General features: G+C 49.0%; 1 protein-coding gene across 3 annotated transcripts in view; it reads right to left on the minus strand.

Annotated features, from left to right (window-relative positions):
• Positions 1-3,475, minus strand: part of DUSP7 (dual specificity phosphatase 7) — a 46,242-nt gene extending 42,767 nt beyond the window's left edge. For 2 of the 3 annotated variants that reach the window (XR_011905101.1, XM_072347169.1), the window contains exons 1-2: positions 2,865-3,475; positions 713-1,141 (exon numbers count right to left, since the gene is read on the minus strand). Coding sequence is in view for 2 of the 3 variants with exons in the window: in XM_072347169.1 (XP_072203270.1) it covers positions 713-1,141; positions 2,865-3,276 (841 nt within the window). In the remaining variant the exon portion in view is untranslated. The remainder of the gene's footprint in view (positions 1-712; positions 1,142-2,864) is intronic. The other variant, XM_072347170.1, reaches the window with a different exon arrangement.
• Between the last annotated feature and the right edge of the window lie 16,620 nt (positions 3,476-20,095).

Below are 20,095 nucleotides of genomic sequence, written 5' to 3' on the forward strand. Positions count from 1 at the left end.
AAGAAAAAGAAGTAATTTTCAAAGTTCAGGGGAAAGTTCAAAGGGAAAAGGCATCTGCCCTTGTGCCCGTCTCAACACCCAGCCCAGGCTGCCTCAGAGGTTGTCTTGCACAGCACAGCACTTTTTCCAGCAGAACTCCGGAGTATAATTATAATCACTCATTGTGTTGACACTTACCTTAGGAAAAATAACCATAAAAGGAGTTAGTTACACTAGGGAGTCTTCCAGCAGGATCACAGCTGGACTAGCAAGTCTTCTACTGAGAACCCTGCTCTCCCCACCCTAAGACTCTAAGCACACTCAGGAAATTGCTGGCACTATTCACAATAACAGAGACAATAACAGAGCTACCAGCAGTACTCCTTCCTGCAAGCAAAGCAGGTGCCCAGAGCTCCACATTGCCTCAACCCAGTGATTTCACACTATAGCAAACACCCACTGAAGGGCAAGAAGCAGCAGGGCTGCTTCCCCAGCACTGCTCACAGGAGACCTGGCTGGAGTGCTGGAGTTTCAGATGGGGAAGACTCCCTGAATCCATTCCAGCAAACATGCACCAAAGGCATCACTCCAGCAGTGAGCCATCCAGCTGCTAAGCTAGCAACAATGTAATGTCCCGGAGAGGTAAGGCCAGAGACCGACCGCAGCACTGGGAAGCTGCTTCTCACATTCCCAAGTGGTGAGCATGAGAAGAGACATTCTGCCAGCTACCTACCAATAAAAGCAATGGCCTCGGGAAAGAACTGAGAGAGGTTCTGGCTCCAATGATCTGAGATGGGGATCTGCTTGTACTTGAACTCTCCGTCGTGCTCAAACATGTTTGGCAGGTTGGGAGTCACATTCAGGATGTATTTAATGCCATATTTGCCCAGGATGTCCAAGTTGGTGGAATCTTTGGCACAGCCCAGATACAGGTATGGAAGGATCTGGACTGGAAAGGCAGGCTGATTGCTGGGAATGGGGCTCCCATCTGATTCCGTTGCGCTGCTGGGTTCCCGGTCAGATTCCCCATCCGAGCAGTCAGAGCTTATCCGCAGTCCTCCCAGGCCGAGGACAGATGCCGGGGGAGAGTTGTTGGGTGAGGAGCTGTCAAGGTTTGTCTCGCAGTGCTCCGAGTATTCAGTTTGAAACTTGTTAAAGCCACCTGGGAAAGGGAAAAGGCAGAGAGAAACATGTTTTACTCTTCCGCACAGGATGTTCTTCCACCTGAACACACATGCACACACCTTCAAACACCCAAAAAGCACCCAAGGGAAGGCTTCTCCCACACTCTTTCTGAGCATACAAGTCCCAAGCAAAGAGAGTTCCTTGCTGAGTCTGACAAATACCAACCAAATCTCAATTGCACGGGAAGAAACAAACACTGAAAAACAAAACAAATGGCAAGAGACAATCTTTTTGCATTTAGCTCCATGAGATGCCAGGCTGGGGCAGTTTAGGCAGGAGCTATTATACTTCCATGCTTTTCTACCCAGGTGGTATCTGAGTCTGTGAAGACAAAACTAAGAACAACAAATATCCAGGCCATAAAAACCCATACAATAACTAAACGTCAAGCAGGGAAAAAGGCTGTATGTCTTGAAAGAGCCATCCTCACCTCTAACTTATCACTACAAACACATTTTGTGACAGGACAGCAGAACAGGGTCACCCTTCACCTAAACCAAAGCAGGACTGAAGGGATGAAACCCTTCATGTCCAAGGCCTTTCTCCATCTCAACAGCATGGGAAGAAAGACAGAGAGAAGCAAAACCCCCTACCAACCTGCCTCCTTCCAGGAAGCACTAAACTGTCTTAGAGCCATCAGCAGCTGACACTGACAAATGGTTTAATTAGAAAGGCCTCCTGGAAACTTTGTTAGCAGTGGGTTCAGGGTGACAGAGCAGGACAGGCAGCTCCTGCCGCATCCATTCACCAACAAGCCTTCCTCCTCCTCCTCCCGCGGCCGACAGCACCGAGAAGCCATTTTGGAATTTTAATTCGAAACAGCTCAGTTTCCCGGAAAAAAAAAAGAAAGAGAGAGAGAGGAAGGGGCTGCTCAGCCCCCTCGTGCCGCGCTCAGAACAACTTCAGCACTGCCCGCTGCTCCTGCATACTGGAAGCGACGGGTTCAAGGACCGCGGGCAAGGCAGAACACCGGCAGAGCGCACCGGGACGGGCGGGGGCTGCACCCACCCGCACAGACGGGCAGCGGAAAAACGGCTCCGGAGGAGGAGTGGGGAAGGGGCCCCTCACTTGGGGCCAGACTCTCGGGCACCTCCGGTCACTTCGGAAGGGCGGCTCCTCTACAAACACCCACTTTCCCTGCCCGTATCGGGGGGAGGGGCTTCCCCAGCTCCCCTAACTGAGGGCTCCCGAGAAGCAGCGACGTCGTGGAAGATCTGCCGACAGCGGCCTCCCCCGCCTCGGCCCAGCTGTTATTTCTTTCTCAACGCCGCCTCCCAGCGACCGGAGAGGAGCGGGACCGGCGCCAGCTGTGGAGGCCGGGGGGTGCTACGACACGGCCCCCCGCCCCCAGCCGCCGCGAAGGGCACGTGTGCAGTACCCGGAGATCCCTCACTTCTCCAGCGCCCTGCCGGGGACGGGCAGCCCCCTCCCATGCAATCTGCCGTTTCCGAGGGGGGAGGAGGGAGGAACGCTTTTTTGGGGAAGAGGGGTCTGGGAGGCCTGGAGAGGAGGGGCACCCCAGGGCGGCGGTGGCACAGCCGGGGTCGGCCGAGGACAGCGCGGCGGGGCGGGCACGGAGACCGGGGGATGGAGAGGGGCAGAAGGGAGCGGGGCGATCCCAACTCCCACCATTTTGTGCGGAAGATGGAAGCGGGGGGGGGGGGGGGAGAAGGGACGAGACTCGTTGGCGGGGAGCTCACCTTTCAGGTAGTAGGCTTTGCAGCCGTCGTCGCGCAGCTTCTGGAGCAGCAGCCCCAGCACGGAGCCGGCGGCCCCGGCGTCCTGCCAGTCGGCGGTGGCCTCGTCATAGAGCAGCACGGTGTCGGCCTTGCAGCGCTTGACGAAGCGCTCCTTGTCCTCGTGGTTGGGAATAATCGAGCGGATGGGCAGGTTGCCCTTCTTGAGGCGGCGGAGCATTAGGCCAGGGATGGCCAGATTGATGGCCGTCTCGATGTGCGAGCTCTCGAACAGCTCGTGCGAACGGCAGTCCAGCAGCAACAGCGAACGGCCGCCGCCCGACTCCAGCTCCTCCTGCAGCCACTCGGCGCTCTTGCACGGCATCGCCGCAGCCATGGGCGCCCGCGGGGAGCTCCCCCAGACCTGCGTTTTCATGGGGCTCCAAAGCAGCCCTCCCCCCTCCCCCTTCCGCCGCGGCGGCTCGCCGTGCCGGGCTCCGCGCGGCTGTCGGTACGCGCTGCCCGGAGCACAGCGGCCCCGCTCCGCGCTACGCGACGCGCCCCATCCCGGCGGCCTCAATTAAAGCGGAGCTTCGCCGCCGGCCGTGCGTGTCATGCCGCGGGGGGCGGGCGGGGGCGGGGCCAGTACACCCCGCCCCTGAGAGACCACGCCCCCCCCCCAGCGCTCTGCACCAATGAGGTGCTGCGGGAGGGGGCGGGGGCAAAGCGCGGGAAGGGGCGCGGGGTCCCGCCGGGTGCCGCTCCGTAACAAAAGCGGTGCTGGCGGAGCTCCCCGCCCGTTTGCGGAAGGGACCTCGAGGCGGGCGGCCCTCGTCGTGCCCGTCTCCTCTTAGGCCAATTCTTAAGCCCGGCCCCCTCTGGAAACGCAGAGCCGACACGGCGCTTGAGCGCGTTACCTCCAAGCAGGCTGAGCGTCCCGTAAGGCTGTGTGTGTTCGGCAGGGCCGTGCTCGGAGCCCTTTGAGGATTTCTTTGCTATCAGCAAAATAAATGTCTTTGTCGTCGCTGTTCCGTGACTCAAGCGTGTGTCCCAGAAAGCAGAACGGCTGAAGGCAGCCACTTCCCCTTGTTTGGTTTATTTTTACTGCTGGTTGCTGTGGGAAGCTGTTGTGATTCAGTGCTGCAGTAGGAAGTCACCAACGCAGCTCTCACAGCAAAGGATATTGAGGTTCTTATGCAAACCGTGGTGAAAATAGCTGACCTTTCCACGTGTTTCACAAAGCACCTTCGATCCATACAAAGAACAGCAATGGGCTGTACGAGGAAGGCTTATCTAAAGCCCTTTGTCCGCCGCATGTACTTGGAGCTCTCGGTGCACAGAAACTTGCTTGGCTCCCCTTCGGAGGTGCGAGGGAGGCAGCTGTAACCACGGTGACAGCAGGAGGGAGAGATTTCACCTCCATTTCGAGGTCACACTGACAACCACGTAAGCTTCAGGACGGGACATGCTCCACGCTCGTGTCACCTGCAGAGGTGAGACCAGATTTCACCTGGCAGTACTGAGGCACCCTTGCCTCTCCAGCCAGGAGCCGAGGGGCGTGGGGAAAGGGCAGCAGAGAACCGCCGGGTCCTCCCGTGTCCTTCGATCAGGAGCACGCCTCATCCCGCCGCATTCCTTCGACACCCAGCGCTCTCGCGCGGAGGCCGTCGGAGGGATCCAGCGGGGCAGGGCTGGCCGCTGGAGCCGGTGGCAGCCCGTCGGCTTGCTGCCCTCTTGAGTCAGCTACTCCAAAATGCAGGGCAGCCGAGGAGTGAGTGGAAACAATGTGGCGATCCTCACCCGATAGGACCCTTCCCCCGCCTGCGTCCTCCTCGCAGCCACCTGCTGCCGGAGGACTTCTGCAGAGGGAGACCTCTCTGCTCTGCAGAGCGCTGTAGGCATCCCCTTCGGTCTCCTGCACCGTGCACGCCACGTCTGATTTCCTTCTCCGCAGACAAAAAACAAGGCAGAGCAGAAGCACCTGTCTGGGATGAGGATGCTCCAGCACGACAGTGCGGGCTCTGGTGTTTTGGTGATGATATTCTGACCACGCACACAGCTTTGCTGAGATCAAAACTCAGTACATATCCAGAAATGAGCAGCATTCAGCTCAGCTCCAAAGAGTCCCAAGTGCTTAAAGCAGGTTGCTTCCTTCTCCATGTCGTACCGCCAAAACTGGACAGGGGGTTCTAATATGCAGATCTGTGTACATCTTTCTGGTTATTGTCCTGGGTCTTGAAGGACAGGTAAGTGAGGATGCTGAAGAAATCCATGCAGAAGGCTGTCTAGGGTGAGTCAGCCACCCCCATGCCCCAGGATTCTCTCTGTCAGGAAAAACAGAAACACGATTGTCATAGCTGACTCCTAAGGGGAACCGAGGGCTCGATATGTTGACCAGTTCCTAAGCACAGGGCAGCCTGCTGCCTCTCTGGGACCTCGGTCAGGAACATCACACAGAAGGCACATCACCACGAATGCTCCAAGCAGCATTGTGTAGGCTGTATTTCAGCTGGGAATTGGCTCAGGATTCATCTGAATCACCAGGGTGACTTCTGCTTTGCTCTGTGACACTCGGTGAAATTGCTGTTTTCTGTACTGCAGTTTTCCCATCTGTAGAGTAGAGCTGGTTGCCTCCTCATTACCTCTGCAAGCACTCAGGTGCTAGTGAACCAGACAGAAAGGTTAATCTGATGCTGGCATCCTCCTTGAAGTGCTACATTTCTGATTTAATCACTTTTTTTTTTTTTTTTTTTTTTCAATGTTTCTTGTTTTGTTTTGTTTAATTTAACTTCTGCTCCTCTTCCTTTTTACTTAACTGAGGTGGGAGTTATTCTGCCAGGGAAGGGCACGTGTAAATAGTTTACTCCATGTTTCATTATTGCATGTAAGAAATTAACTCCTGGTAGAAAAATAGATGCCCAGTTTTAGCAGTTGGAAAGACAAAGCCCATTTTTTCTTCCTATTCCTGTACTAATTTGTGACTGTTTTTTATCAACATTAGCACTGAGCAAGGGTAGAAATAGTTCCTAAAATTTTTAGAATTCATATTTGCCTTTATGCATATTCAGCAGAAACCTAGCTCCCCAGCCTCCGCACTGCCTAATCCAGGTTCATTAGCTTTAGACACCCAATAGAACAATGTCAAATGACTTTTGCCTGGTAAAGCACCTCACCCACAAACACTAAGCAGGAGGACATGGCTTTGCTTCTGCCTGGGTGGAAAAATACGTAAATAAATCCAATCTGCAAAGCCAAAATCTAATTTATCCTGGAAATTATTTTTTTACACTGCTTTTGGGGACAACTGGCTAAATGACAGCTTGGGATGTCCACAAGACTCCCTGTAAAACCCAGCAGAGAAAGGAGAAAAGATGAGATAGTCCTCTAGCCAGGAAGGCAGCCTCCAGTTCATCCAGATGGGCACAAAATACACAGCATGTAATATAATATATGTGAGACTCATTTCTGAGAGTTACACAGTGGACCCGCATTTTCTCCTTGCCTTGGTTTTATGACCAGTAATATCATAAAAAGGAGCAAGAGTTTTGAAAGAGGGCTTATCTGGTCTTGCAGAGCAGATGACAGCGCTGCAAACCTTGTCCCAGAGGAGATACAGGTTCCCTCCTTCACCATGCCCGTGCGCCGTGCTGACCTCTGCTGCAAGAAGGGAGATATACATCTGGGGACATATAAAACCCAAGGAGAACGAGATCCTGCAAGCAGATCGTGCTGTTGCTGCACAGATTGCGTTGTGCTTGTATCACCATTTCTTCACTCCTAGTCTGAGCAGCAAGGCAAGAGCAGGCAGAGAGAGAAGTGACCAGGCAACTTTTAAGTATGTTCTGGGGAGCAGAAGCAAGACTCATCCCTGGATGGAACGGAGCAGGGAGGACACATGACAAAATAAGTGTCCTGGAGAGCTGCAGGCTGCATGATTAGAAAGCAGCTTGGACCTTATTTTAGGAGACTGTGGGAGATGGCATTTGGAGGCATGAGCATAAAGCCACACAAGCCAGGTGGCCACAGGGATGTGGAAGTGAATCCTGGTGGGAGAATGGCTCATCGGAGTAGGCTGCTGCCAGGAGCTGGAGAAATTATGACTTCCATGGAGCCAGGCTTTTCTTGTGAAAGTTAGGACAGTCTTGGGTGATGGTGGCATTTCCTGAGGGGAAACATTATTTCCTTGGAAACCATTCAGGTCAAGTAAAAGCCATTGGCAAAGTGGTATAGTGCACTGAAAAAGAAATCTGAGAGCCCAGATTTGTTGTGTGGAATGTATTGAAAATGCAAATCATTAAAGAACTGGGACAGGAACCCAGAGTGCTGGGTGGAGCTGCTGTTGGTTGCATCAGCTACAAGTCTGGCTTGGTATTTCAAAATAAAATTAGATTTGTGGTATATGATTTTAAGTATTTAAATTACTTTCAGCAATTCATACAGTGACATTTAAACAAAGGATGCCAAGCAAATGGCACCCAGTGCTTGAAAGAAACATTTGCAGGTAATAGCACTTAAATTAAGAGGGAGCAGCTGATATCAAGGCAGGATCTAAACTCTGAATTCAGCCAATATATCTCTTTGAACCACAAAATGGAGTATTAATACTCAGGCTTGTGAATGCTTATGTATGTAGTATGCTGTGATTCCAGTGCTACCATTCTGTTCCGGTGGGAACAGTCAGCTCCAGGCCAGGAGTATCACTAGGCTTGGTAGTACCACTGCTCTTGGCCTCTGTCTGTCCCTCTGCCACCCAGTCCCTAGTCACAAGTCCACCCAACTCCTTCTTTGGCCATTCCCTGTGAGACTGTTTTAACTAGTAAAGGCTAAACTCAGCCAGGGTACAAACACAAAAAGTTCAATGAAGTCAGCTTACAGACAGGCTGAATATTTCTGTTGGTTCTCCCAGCCAACTTGGAGAGCTTAGCTGGGTCTATTACATCAGTCACATTGGATTTCACAACATTAGACATTTCAATGAGGGTGACTCATTCCCTCTTGAAGAGCATTGTATGTATGAGCAAAGATGATTAACTTTTGCTGAACGGTATGATTTCTGGGATGGGAACTGCTGTTAATTAGGAGCGGATCTCAGATGTTCACAGACTGTTGTCATGGCCTACTTTGTGTACTTTTCTCCATTTTTTTTTTTAATATTATTTTATTTATTTTTTATTTTTTTAAGCTTAGGTTACAGATTAAAATGCTCTACTCTGCTACCTGTCTCTAAAGCAACAAGATGTCAAACCAAAGCATCTGATGGCCGCAGACAGGCATAGCCCAGGGCTGTCAGTTCCAGTGGCCAAGCTTCTTACCAATCCCACAAATCTCTGCTTTCAGATTAAAAACAGCCAACAACAAAAACGACAACAACAACAAAACAACCACGGGGCTTCCAACGATTGCAACAGCAGCAAATAAAGTAAAAGAGGCTGGGAGTGCTTAGAAGGGCCACAGGGGAGTCCCTCTTTGTTACTGCTCTCCCCTGCCCAGACCTACCTGCTTTCTCCTCCCGACACTAATACCAGCAGGGCCCCTCTTGTCCCATCCCAGCGATGTGATGGACATACCACCCCAAAAAGTCAAATATTTCACCCTTGTCCAGGTCTGCTACTGTCATAGACAGTCCCAGGAATGCCCAAATAGTGGTGAAACTCTGCCAGGTCAGGAGTCAGGCTTCTTGTTTGTGGATCCAGGTGTGAATCAACTGGGACTTCCAGAAAGAGAAAGGACAGCCTATTGTTCATCCCAGTACCTTGCCAGCAAGGATAAGATTAATCTACTTAGCTCAGCACCCCCATTATCATATCCCCTGCTCTTATAATTGCTCTTGAAATGTCAGGTAGGGACTGCAAGCAGCAGTTACACAAAGGTCACCATATCAGCACTGTTTCCTTGCAGTGGCAGAAGTTGTGTGCAGCTCTTGGGCACAGGCTGGAGGCTCGGTCCTGCTTTGGGGTAGGGAATAATGTTGCTGCTAGGACCAAAAAGCTCAGGCAAACCTAAGAGAACCAAATCTTTTAACTACTTGAGACAAGAGATGTTATTTTTGGTCAAAACTGACACAAGTATAGGCATTCCAATGTAAGCAGAGGGTGGGCAGCTCTAACACCCCACCACATAACACTCCTCACCAGCCCAGCTATCATCCTTCCAGATGAAAACTCATTCTCAAAGTAGGGACAGCGTGGTGGAAGGACTAAAGGGCAGCACTTACTCAAAACCAGAAGTTGGCTGGGAAGGACAGGGTGCCTGCAGCTCCTACCAGCCCTGCAGCACTGTGGAGCTCAGTGGTCCCAGACCTCTTTATTTTCTGCCTTTTTATAAAACAGCAGTGCAAGAGAAGCACAAAGGTTTCATGGAGACATGGAGACATGTTCTTTCCCAAGCCCCTTCTTACCAGCATCTGTGGTGTTTTGGCACCTAGGGAAAATGCAATGAGACAACAGAGGGCATTTTCCTACCGTCTTCAGTGTGCTAACTCAGCACAAGGTTACCCTGGTGTTTGGGCACTGCAGCCTTTAGAGAATATCTTCAGGGAGAAGCAAGAGCCAAGCAGGACAGCGTGTTTAGCAAAAAATGCCTGCTCTCCTCCTATCCACCAGACACCATCCTGGTCAGAAATAGTTACTGTGTCAGTAAGTACAAACCTCTGTTGCACAGGTGAATGTGGCTGAGTCTTGGTTTCTGAGCTCTTTTTCTCCCCTGCATTCTGTTCCTGTTGCTGTGGTCCCGAGAGCAATGCCTGGGCATTCCCACAGCTCTTCTGCTTGAAAACTCATCTGCCCCAAACCCTCTGGAACGTGCAGCACCTCAGCCTCCCCACCAGAACTGAGACCAGGGTATGAAGTTTCCTCAGTTGGAGGCAGATCTTACAAATTTAAGAGCATTTTCTTGGCCTGCTTTGCCAGTAGAACAGTGACTTGCTGCAGAGCAGATGGATGAATTTCTAATTTGAGTTCCACATGATTTATATAAATATGCTTAGACAAGGTTGCACATAGATGATGCAGTCATCTGCCAGCCTAATTCCTTTTACCTTAAGAACCTCTCATTAATCTTGCAAAGCACCCGGATAACGTCTGGCTGTACTCACAATGAGCAGTCATCTTGGCCCTTCCAGGCCTTCTGCAAAGCACCCAGCCTAAGACTGCCCTCCCAATAACCCTAAGCAGCCTCATAGCCACCACTATTCGTCTCATCCCTTACGACACAGGACAAGCTATCCAGTATATCACCAAAGCCACAAGTGCCGCTGTTTCCTTAGCTCAGGAGATCAGGGAGGGAGGCATGGACAGTACTGTCTCCTTCACAGGAAGGTAGAGACAGGAACTGGGCTCTCAAATCTGTTCTGTCAGAGCTTCTCCCCACCAATACTTGATGGAAGTGAGGGGACTCTAGTGTACTCACTGCCACCTGCATGAGATGACACAGTTGCTTTTTCCTCCTCAATAGATCAAAGTGTGTGTATATATATACTATATATATAAATATGTATGGAGAGAGAGAAAGAGAGAGAGTATATTTCCTTACCTTCATAAAACAGCCTACACTGCCTGAAAATCAACTTGGCTGCATGACTTGGTCACCGTGGCCTCCATTCAGGTCTGAGCTCCAAGCACCTGGGGACCTGCAGAGGTGGAGCATTGTCACACATCCATCTGCTTTTTCATCATCCTCAGCCTGAAGCAAGAACTTTAAAAACAAAATTTCAAACACTTTTTTTTTTTTTCTTTTTTTTCTTTTAAGTGGAGAATCTGCTCCCAGTTACAAGTTGGATTTTGAGTATATCCTTTTGGGTTTTCAGATATATATATATATACATATATATATATATAATCCATTTTATAAACACAGTGAGGCAGCTATCTGTGTGGAATTGTTTTTCTCAGCTCTATGGCACTGTGGAGGAGAAGCAGCCCTGTTATGATGCCACTGATGGCAGTGCTTTTCTGCTTAAGATGGGAAATTGTCCTGGAGCTGTTTGCTTCCACATCCAAAGCAGGCACTGGTGGACATGAAATGGTTTCAAGAAGGAGCTGAAGGATCAGAAGTGGTTGCTGCTCAGAGAGGTTACACAGGGGCTGAATGGGAGCAAAGCCTGGGCTGGTCTTGAGGTGGAGGGAGAAAGCTCAGTGAGGGTACCCAGTGACATCTTAACTGCTCCACAAATCTTTCATCCCATGGGGAACTGGCTGCTGAGGTTGTCAGGGCAGATGTGCTCAGCAGCTAGCCCTGATCCCTCTGAAACCAGCAGTTAAAGTTCCCATTCAACTTCAATGGGGCTGGGATTTGGCCTGGATCTGAACTAAATCCAGACTTATGAGTGGCTCTGCTTGGGATGCAGTTCCCAGGATTAAAAGGAGTTTACCCCACGGAGCACTGAGCCCCAGCTCCCTCTGAGAGCTCAGGGCCCGCATCCCGCCAACTATACCATCATGACCAATGCCAGAAAACCAGTGCAAGGTACTCATTTTTAAAGAAACAACAAAAGGGGAGAAAAAAAGAGAGAGAGAGAGAATAAAAAAGAAAGAAAGAAAAAAATAAAATGAAAAGGAGCTTTTGTGCAGCTGTGCTCTCCTGGCCAGAGGACTACTGTGGCAGGACAATAATGCTTTATATGGCAAAGTTTCAGTTACTCGAAACTACCACTTCTCGTGTTCAAATCATCTTAATACCTCCACAGTCAAACATAGCTTCCCTGCTGGCAAAGATTCATTCATGCTGCTTAAATCAGACTCAACATGCAAGCAGAGCTGGATTTAAAGAGATCTGATGGGAACAGCCAGATTCACAGTGTTACTTGACCCACGGGGCAGTCTGGCCTCTTCTTTTCCCCAGCACTAATTTCCACTCTGAAAAAAGAGACCCCCAAAATCTAGCTCTGGAGTTGCGTTTCCAATTCCCCGATATTTCCTCTATTTCTGACAGTGATAAGCAAGTACCTGGCATCAGTTTGGGGCACCATCTCATCTAAATATCCAACCCTTGGGGACCCAAATGAAAACAAAGAGCCCAAATACCATCAGCCCATGACAGATCCATTAGCAAATTACTTAATATTTGTGTATGTACCACAATCAGTGCTAAGCATGCGATGAGGCCAATGTGCATTTTGGATCTGATAAGCTAAAGATAGAAGATGTTGCAGCCTGTGGAGGTGCTGCTGGGCTGGGAGCGCAGGGAGGCAGCAGAAGCACAGAGGTGAAGCATTTGCCAAATGTTTCCTGGAGAGGCTTGGAGGTATCGAAGCCTTTGGGCAAGGATTCTCTTTCTAGTACCTTCACTCTGACAGAGACACAAAATGGAGGGGATGGGGGATTTATAGCCCAGCCTGGTTCTATGAGGAACACAGAAACAAGGGAAACACCCTGCTCAGAAATCTTTTTGCAAACATGGAAAACAACCTGCAGTGAAACAACAAAAACAAATTGCCTGTGTCCTGCTTCTTTGCACTGAAAGCTGCTGCTCCTCCATCCAGTCACACCCTCCTAGCTCACCTGTCCTCTGTGTAATGTGCCACTGCATCAGGGCTGGGGTTACAAAGAAAAGGTAAAAGTTAATGCAACTTCAGCAATACCAAGAAACCAAATGCTGCTATTATCAGTCTCTTCCACGAGCATCTGTGTCCCAGTCCTAGCAAGCTCCCTGTGGCTGGCCACACCTGCATCAGGCTGAAGCCTGGCTACTGCCATGCCAGCACTGACTTCATCTGTCCATCCTGAGATCCATTAGGAATCAAGTGCATGGAGGGAACAGGCAGCACAAAAAGAAACATGCTAACAAAAGTTACTTGTCTCCACCACCTGGTGTCTGTGAGAAAACTTACAAAAACTGCTGTGGTAGACTGAGCAAAAGTGCTTCTTTTCACCCGGAAAAAGGCCCAGTATTGCTTCATCCTGTAGCCCAGTGTCTGCACAGGACCCTTAATCAGTGTGTGTGAGCTTTGGAGAATGGAATCCCACAGCAAGCAAGCCTTAATGCATCTTCTAAGGAAATATACAGCCAACCTTATTACCCTGAGGGACAGGCAGAAGCTTCAGATATCTGCTCTATAGCCCTTTTTTGGCAGAGTGAAACAAGATCCCAAGAAACCTCACTCAAACCACAATCACAAGCATTTCTAGCATTGCACAAAACATCCCTAGGCACTGGAAAGTCTGTCTTTCCCAAGCCAAAATGCTCCTCTGAATGTCATTTGTGCTCTTACCTCAGCAAACTCCTTCCATGTTTGCATGTACAGAGAAGCTACTATGATCTGTTCTCCAGCCATGCATGTGCTGTTGCCACGGGAATGCTGCAGCATGCCTGGACACCAGAATGAAGCACTGCTGGCCCCCTATACAGCACGGCAGGATAACACCTTGTTGTAGTCATAGAAATAAACAACAGCAAAACCCTCTTAGACCAGGGACAAAATGCTTTCACAGCTGTTTGAGCCTTGCAGTAGCAGCAGTGGTGATTACCTCAGGAGGCACTTGAAGATCACTTGATGTTTCTGTTGGTAGCAGCGCAGCCATGCTGTTATAAATGCTAAATTAGTTCAATAGAAAAGTCATTCATATCCTTGGGGTAAGCTAAGCAACAAACATCCCTACAAGTTTCTTATTCTTCACAAAACTACTCTCAGGCACTTCAAGGCTTTGGCCAGGTAATGGCTGGGAACCATCACAGCTTATAAAATCACAGCTTCATCAGTGCTGCTTCCAGCTGGACCCATAAAAGTTGTGCTCATCTCCTCTATCAGGCTTATGCTCAACACCCATGATGAGCAGGGCTGGAGAGAAGCCCAAATGCACAGCTCAGGTCACTGAGGCTTCTTCTTGCCAAAGAGTGCACACAGTCCTCCGCTCATCTCTTCCATGGGCTGGACAGGGGATAGTTGCCTCAGAACTGCACAGCAGCAAGGGCTTTACAAGCACAGAGGGATGCAGACAAGCCCTTTCAAGATGTCAAAGAGGAAAGGGCTTTACTGCACCAAACGGAAGTTGAGACACAAAATAGAGTAAAAATTAAAATCACCAAAACAGACAGAGAACAAAACTTCAGCTGTCATGTGTAGTAGTCAAGGAAGCTAAAGTGCCCCCGTGAGCCGGAAGGAAGGAACGAAGGAACAGCATCATACTCCAACCTGCCCACTGATTTCCAGCTGTTGTCACCAGCAGGAAGTGCTCTAGGCCCCTTACTGCTGATCAGCAGCACAATGAGACAGCTGGGAGGTGCACCCAGAGTCACATCACCAAGACTGGTCTCACTGTCTGGACAGGAGCACTTTCAACATCCCATGCTGGAGCCAGTGAGAGTTATCTGCCACACTGGGGTTTGGCAGGTATTAAGTATGGTGAAGGTTGATCCCACATCAAGCACATGCCTAGCTGCCACTCCCAGCAGCCTGGGCTCCCAGACCGCATGGCTGAGCACTCACTCACAATTACAGATCTTCCAGTTTCTCTGGCCCTTTCATTATCCCAGACATGCAACACCAAGCAAACCTGGCAGCTGTTTCTCATTTGCCTTCAGAAGAGTTGAAAGAACCTGGCCAGTATTTAGAGCAGCAACTCAAGCTAGTAGTTCATCAGCTGCTTTAAAAAAAAAAAAAGAAAAAAGAAAAAAAAGAAAAAAAAAGCAAACAAGAAAAAAAACACAAAACTGAGATTTTTCTGAGCCCCAGATTATTTATTATTAACCAAATGGATTCCAACTCCAGCCTTCCATTTTCAGTATGTTTTTCCTAAAATTTGGATTTTTTTTTTTTTTTATTGTGAGGCTTCGTTTAACAAGGCTATAGAAAGCTGAAACAGGAAAAAGGAAAGAAAGTAGAAAAATTAATTTTTTTTTGAACTGCAAACTTTTTTGCCAGCAAAATTTACCCTCAGAAAGCTGCAGAGCAAAGGACATCCAAAAGGCATACTACACAAATGCACAGACTCCTCCCCTCTTGGCTACACCAGCACTCTGCTGGCTCCCGTTCAAGTAATCATTGATCAGTACCCCCAGGTACATTCTTTCCACATAGTCTTCCAGCCCCAAACCTGTTGCCTGAGGCTGCTGTGAACAAAACTCAGGACTCAGCACTTGGTCTTGCTGAACTTCATCCTATTGGCCTCAGCCCAGCTATCCAGCTTGTTCAAATTCCTCTGTAGTGCCCTCCCTACCCCCAGGCTGATTAACACTTCCTGCCAACTTGGTGTCATCTGCAAACTTACTGAGGGCACACTCAATTCCTTTATCCAGCATTTTACCTCTACTTGGGGTGGGATCACCATCAGCCAACATGTTGCTTAAAATGTGTCCTGACCCAACTGTACTACCAGCTGCAAGACAGCACACACTTTGTCCTACAGGGACACATAGCGGCTTTATATCAGCCAAGACTGAGATTCAAGAAAAGAAAAGGCTCAAATACCTTCTTCCCCCTAAGCCTTAAGTCCTTCTAGGTCAACAGCTAGAGAGTCCCCAGCTGGAATTTCCCTGCAGGCTTGACACAACCGCAGAAATCCTTTGATTTAGGCACAGGGGCTAACTTTAACTAACCTCGGGAATTTCAGCTGATTTATTAGTTAAATTGGTGCAGATAGAGATGGATGATGATAGCAATGGATGGATTACAGCTGTTGTGCTTAGACTGCTAAGGAATTGACTTCAGAAAAATCAATGTGAATCTCTTTAATTTCCATACAGACAGAGAATTAGCAGTAGCAAGAAAAAGAAAATAGAACAAGAAAAACCAACCTTCATTAATTATTGAAATCATACAGATTGTCACTGGACAAAACAAGGAATGTTGGTGAGAAAGACATCCTAAGATGCAGTGTGGCCAATGCAGAGCATGTATCAAAGCCTGGAACAGGAGTGAAAGGGAAAGGAAGGTCATTTCATTTTGTAAATGCTGATGACCAGACAAGCCATTGTGGCTGCCCATACTTGCTGCTCACCCTCCACGTGTGCAGAATGATGTGAGAAAGAGTTCAAGCAGTCCCTAAAAGCCTTTCTGTGGGCTGGCTTGAGCAAGAATTCCTGTACATTATGTGTCTCACAGCCACAGCTCATTTCAACATAGAGGCTCTCCTGCCCTAGGTTATGTATAAGGTTAGACCAGCAAGCTCCTTCCTCCTAGATACAACAGTATCAGGCTCCAGCCTGCAGCTGAAAGGAGCTGGAAGGACCAGGAGCATGAAGGATCAGAAGCACTCTCCATCATGTTTGGCTAATGCTGCTGTCTGGTGGGTCTAGAAGCCAGCACATGTCCTGCATGCTCCCAAGAGCTACAGCTGATCACAGAAGCCTAGAGCTGTAGAAGCTACAACTCCCACTGTTTGAAACCACAGCTCGCCAAAATCTCTGTGATGCTTTGTGCCCCCAGGATATCTGGGGAGGAGATGGAGCCCACACACATGTTTAATATTAATACATTAAAATCAAATCTACAAATACCAACTGGAAGCCTTATCCTACAAGCACCCAGAGCAAGGACGTGGTCCCTCAGATGGTTTTAGCTGCAATAGAATGCTTTCTTAAACCACGGTGGTCTGTGGTACCACAGTCACAGTCCCCTACTGCGCACAGAACTTCTATGACACTCAAGTAACCTAAGGTACATGACAGTGTCCGAAGATGTAAGGGGACACCTCTTATTAAACCCAAGATAGGTTGGGAATGATAAAAGAGGGAGGTATACACATGCCCCTGCTCAAGTCCAAGGGAAACACTGCACCTTTCAAAATGAAGGTGGGTGAAAAAGCAGCTCACCACCTCCAATAACCTTTTACCAGCATATCCCAAACAGCAGCAACAGCAGTGGGAGGAGGAAGGTGCAGGAGGGAAGGTGCAATGCATCCCTCAAATCCTTGCCAATACCCTGCCAATTTTCACTGCTATTAATTATAATAATCTCTGCTCTCTTTAATCTCAGCTTCTCCTCTGAGACCTGGCAGTAAAGGAAGCCCCATAACGAGGTGGGGAAAGAGTTGGAGTAATTGCAGCAAAGAATGTAACCTCTGAGACAAGTTTGCTCAGAGCAAAGGGCAGTAACCACAGGGAAGCCCACCAGCTGCAGGGAAGTGAAGCACTGGCACCTGTCTGGTGAGAAAAAGGGAGCAAAGCCAGAGACTGTTTCACTGTTTCTTGAAATAAAGCAAGTGGATCTACTCCTAGTGGAGGGAATGATTCAGCACCAACCCCAAGCTCTCCATCAGGATTCTTACTTTCTTGAATGTCGCTGCATTTGTTAGCAAGCAGGCAGCAGGGTTAGCAACAGGCATAAGCAAAGCAGGCAGCTGATAGAGGCAGCAGATAGCCAGAGGTGGCAAAAGAGCTGGCTGCACATCAGAGCCCTGCGGAGCCAGTTGCTATGGCTGCACCCTCACCCACAGCCTTGGAACAGGACAACCCCTGGCTGAATCAGATAGCACTGACCTTCCCTGCCTCTTACAGCTTCAGGGAGATAACTGCAAGCAGGCAAACACTCCTGCTTACACCCATCCCGGAGGGGCTGCAGACACAGACCATAACAGCTCTGTCTGGAGATGCTATCATAAAGTACCACAGTGGGAAGCAGGACGGAGCCAGGGTTTCCCCGGGGTGCTGCTCCCCACCCCACCCTCATTCCTTTCTGTCCATGTTGGAGCTTGGAGTGGTTTATCACCTGGTCTTCAGAGTTCTCAATTACCTGGTAGAAACAAAAGGCCAGTGCATCCCTGAGCTCCTCCTGGTCCCGCAGATGCCTCTGCCTACTCCCCCCAGCTAGTATTGAAGGGAAACAGTACACTGACCACTTCATAAGCTGGCTCTTCTAGTGGCTTTCAGTCATAGAACCATAGAATCATTAAGGCTGGAAAAGGCCATTGAGATCATGCAGTCCAACCATCACCACCATGCCCACTAAACCTCAGTGCCACATCTACACAGTTCTTGAAAACCTCCACCACCTCCTTGGGCAGCCTGTGCCAAAACCTCACCTTTTTGAGGATAATTTTTTTCTAATATCCAATCTGAACCTTCCCTGGAGCAACTTCAGGACATTCCCTCTTGTCCTATTGCAAGTTACCTGGAAAAAGAGGCCCACCCCCACCTTGCCACAACCTCTCTTCGGGGCCTCAGCCCAGATTCCTCTGTAGGTCTCCACCTACCCTCAGGCAGATTGACATTTCCCCAAAATGAAGAAAAAAAAAAAAAAAAAAAGACAGAAAAAAAGAAAAAAAGGATATTCTTAGGCTTTCATAGGATAGAAACCACAGATTGCTAACCTGATCAACACCAAGCAGCCTTGCTTCACTGAATGGACCAAGCATTTATACATGCAGAGTAGATTTACAGAAGAGCTGAAGCAACAACCCCTCAAGGAGATTTTATCCTGTTACAAAAAGCTTATCCTCCAGGGATGACCTCAAGGTGCTTAGCACCCTCAGAAGCTGGGAAGGCTGAGAAGGGAACTTTCTCCTCCATTCAGATCTCCTATATCTCAGGCACCAAAGCCTGGCTCTGGCTTTCAGATGGCTGCAAATGTGACAATGGAAACTTTGCCCAAACCAGAGTGTTTTTGTAGGTGCACATGAGGGGGGGAAATCTGAGTGGAACAGCTTCCAGACAGCTGCTAAGAAAACAGTGACCGAAGGGGTGGAGAAAGGGAAGTGAAGCAATGCCAGAGCTCCGTCCAGGCAACAGCTTAGTTTAACCCTTCTGGTCATCAGCTGAAAGAGCAGCTGCCGCCATCAGCGAACTGCACAGCCATGAGCTCTCAGAGTAACTGGGATCAACCTTTGTAGTACCACTTGTTGGAACTTTGCTGAGAAACCATCTTCATGGTTAACTATATGCATTACACCATGAAGAACATCACGATACTCTCAGCCTGACGGGTGTCTGGAGGACAGCAGCAGCAAGTCAGTAGTGTGGAAGAGGACTGCAGGGATAAGAAACAGTGAATGAGACATGCTTTTGGTGCTGGGTTACTGTGCTAATTTAGCCTGCTTGGTGACAGCGCTAGGTTACTGCTAAGACAGGGCTGGAGCGAGGATAAAAATCTAAGGGTAGTTAGCATGGAAAAACTTCCTTGCAGATGGCAAATTCACACACTCAAAGCCATCCAGCTTGTCCCAGGTGCTGCTAAGCAGGTTATGAGATACCGTGTGCCACAGCATCCCCAGTTGTTCATGGCGCTCACCCCCCACCCAGACATCACCCCCACAGCTCCCTCTTCTGACACGTACCTCAGTTTTTGCCCAGAAATGATCCCATTTAACTTCAGTGGATTGTTTTCTCCTCTAAAGCCAGGCCATTTTGATGGCTGTGGGGTTCAGGATAAGCTCTTCGGTAGGAAAGCATCCTGGGGAGCAGTACCTCACTCACCAAGTAAGGAGCTGCAGCCTCACGCTGAAGCTCCCAGGTGACAGCATTGGGTGCACTACCCAACAGCAGGGTGGTCTGCGGTCACACCCCCAGAAACACCAGCTGCTGGGCTACGGGAAGGGAGAAGGTAAAGGAAGAAAGAGACGTGCTCAGGGAATCAGCTGACTTCTCTTTTCCCTGACACACTACAAACATTCAATTAACGCTTCATCCACAGAAACTGCATGTCAAGAGAGGAAGCGATTTATATTCATCTCCAGCAACAAAGAGAACAGGGAATTGAAGAGTGATGTTTGCCTGCAATGGCAGTTTCTCCACAGAGCTAGAAATAGTTTCCAGCTTTCCTGGAGATACACGGCTTTCTAAAGCAGGCCAAATCCAGGTTAAATATATAGAAGAATATTCTCATACTGATGTCCTTTTCCTTTTGTTCCTAAAGCTATGGCTGACCGGTATGCACAATTTAGGAAGCATTTGCACTGTACCAGGAGACAATTTCTAAAAGCAAGGGAAGAAATGCAGCACCACTTTTGCATCACACAAATCTTTGCAAACTGATCCGTTTCCCTCCCCTCCTACTCACTCAGGCTTCAAAAAACCTTTTGCTTAAGAGCAGATCCTTAAAGACATTATGCAAAGCGGTAAGTACCAAGAGACTTCGATCATAGCTGGATTTTATTTTCTGATTGGCTGACAAACGCATGTAACCATTATGCAGGCAGAGGATTCTCCTGGCCATCTCACTTCTCAGACAGAAGAATCAATACTACAGTGCTCTGGTGCCTTTGTCTGTTCAGTTACCAACTCAACTGCTATATCTGGCCAATTCCAGCTCTCCCACAGGAAGGGGGCAGCGTTTGAGGATTCTTAACCTTTTCCACCAATCACAGTTACACTTAACATGGTCCATA

Source organism: Excalfactoria chinensis, chromosome 12 (genome assembly GCF_039878825.1).
Source record: "Excalfactoria chinensis isolate bCotChi1 chromosome 12, bCotChi1.hap2, whole genome shotgun sequence".
Taxonomy (NCBI): Eukaryota; Metazoa; Chordata; class Aves; order Galliformes; family Phasianidae; genus Excalfactoria; species Excalfactoria chinensis.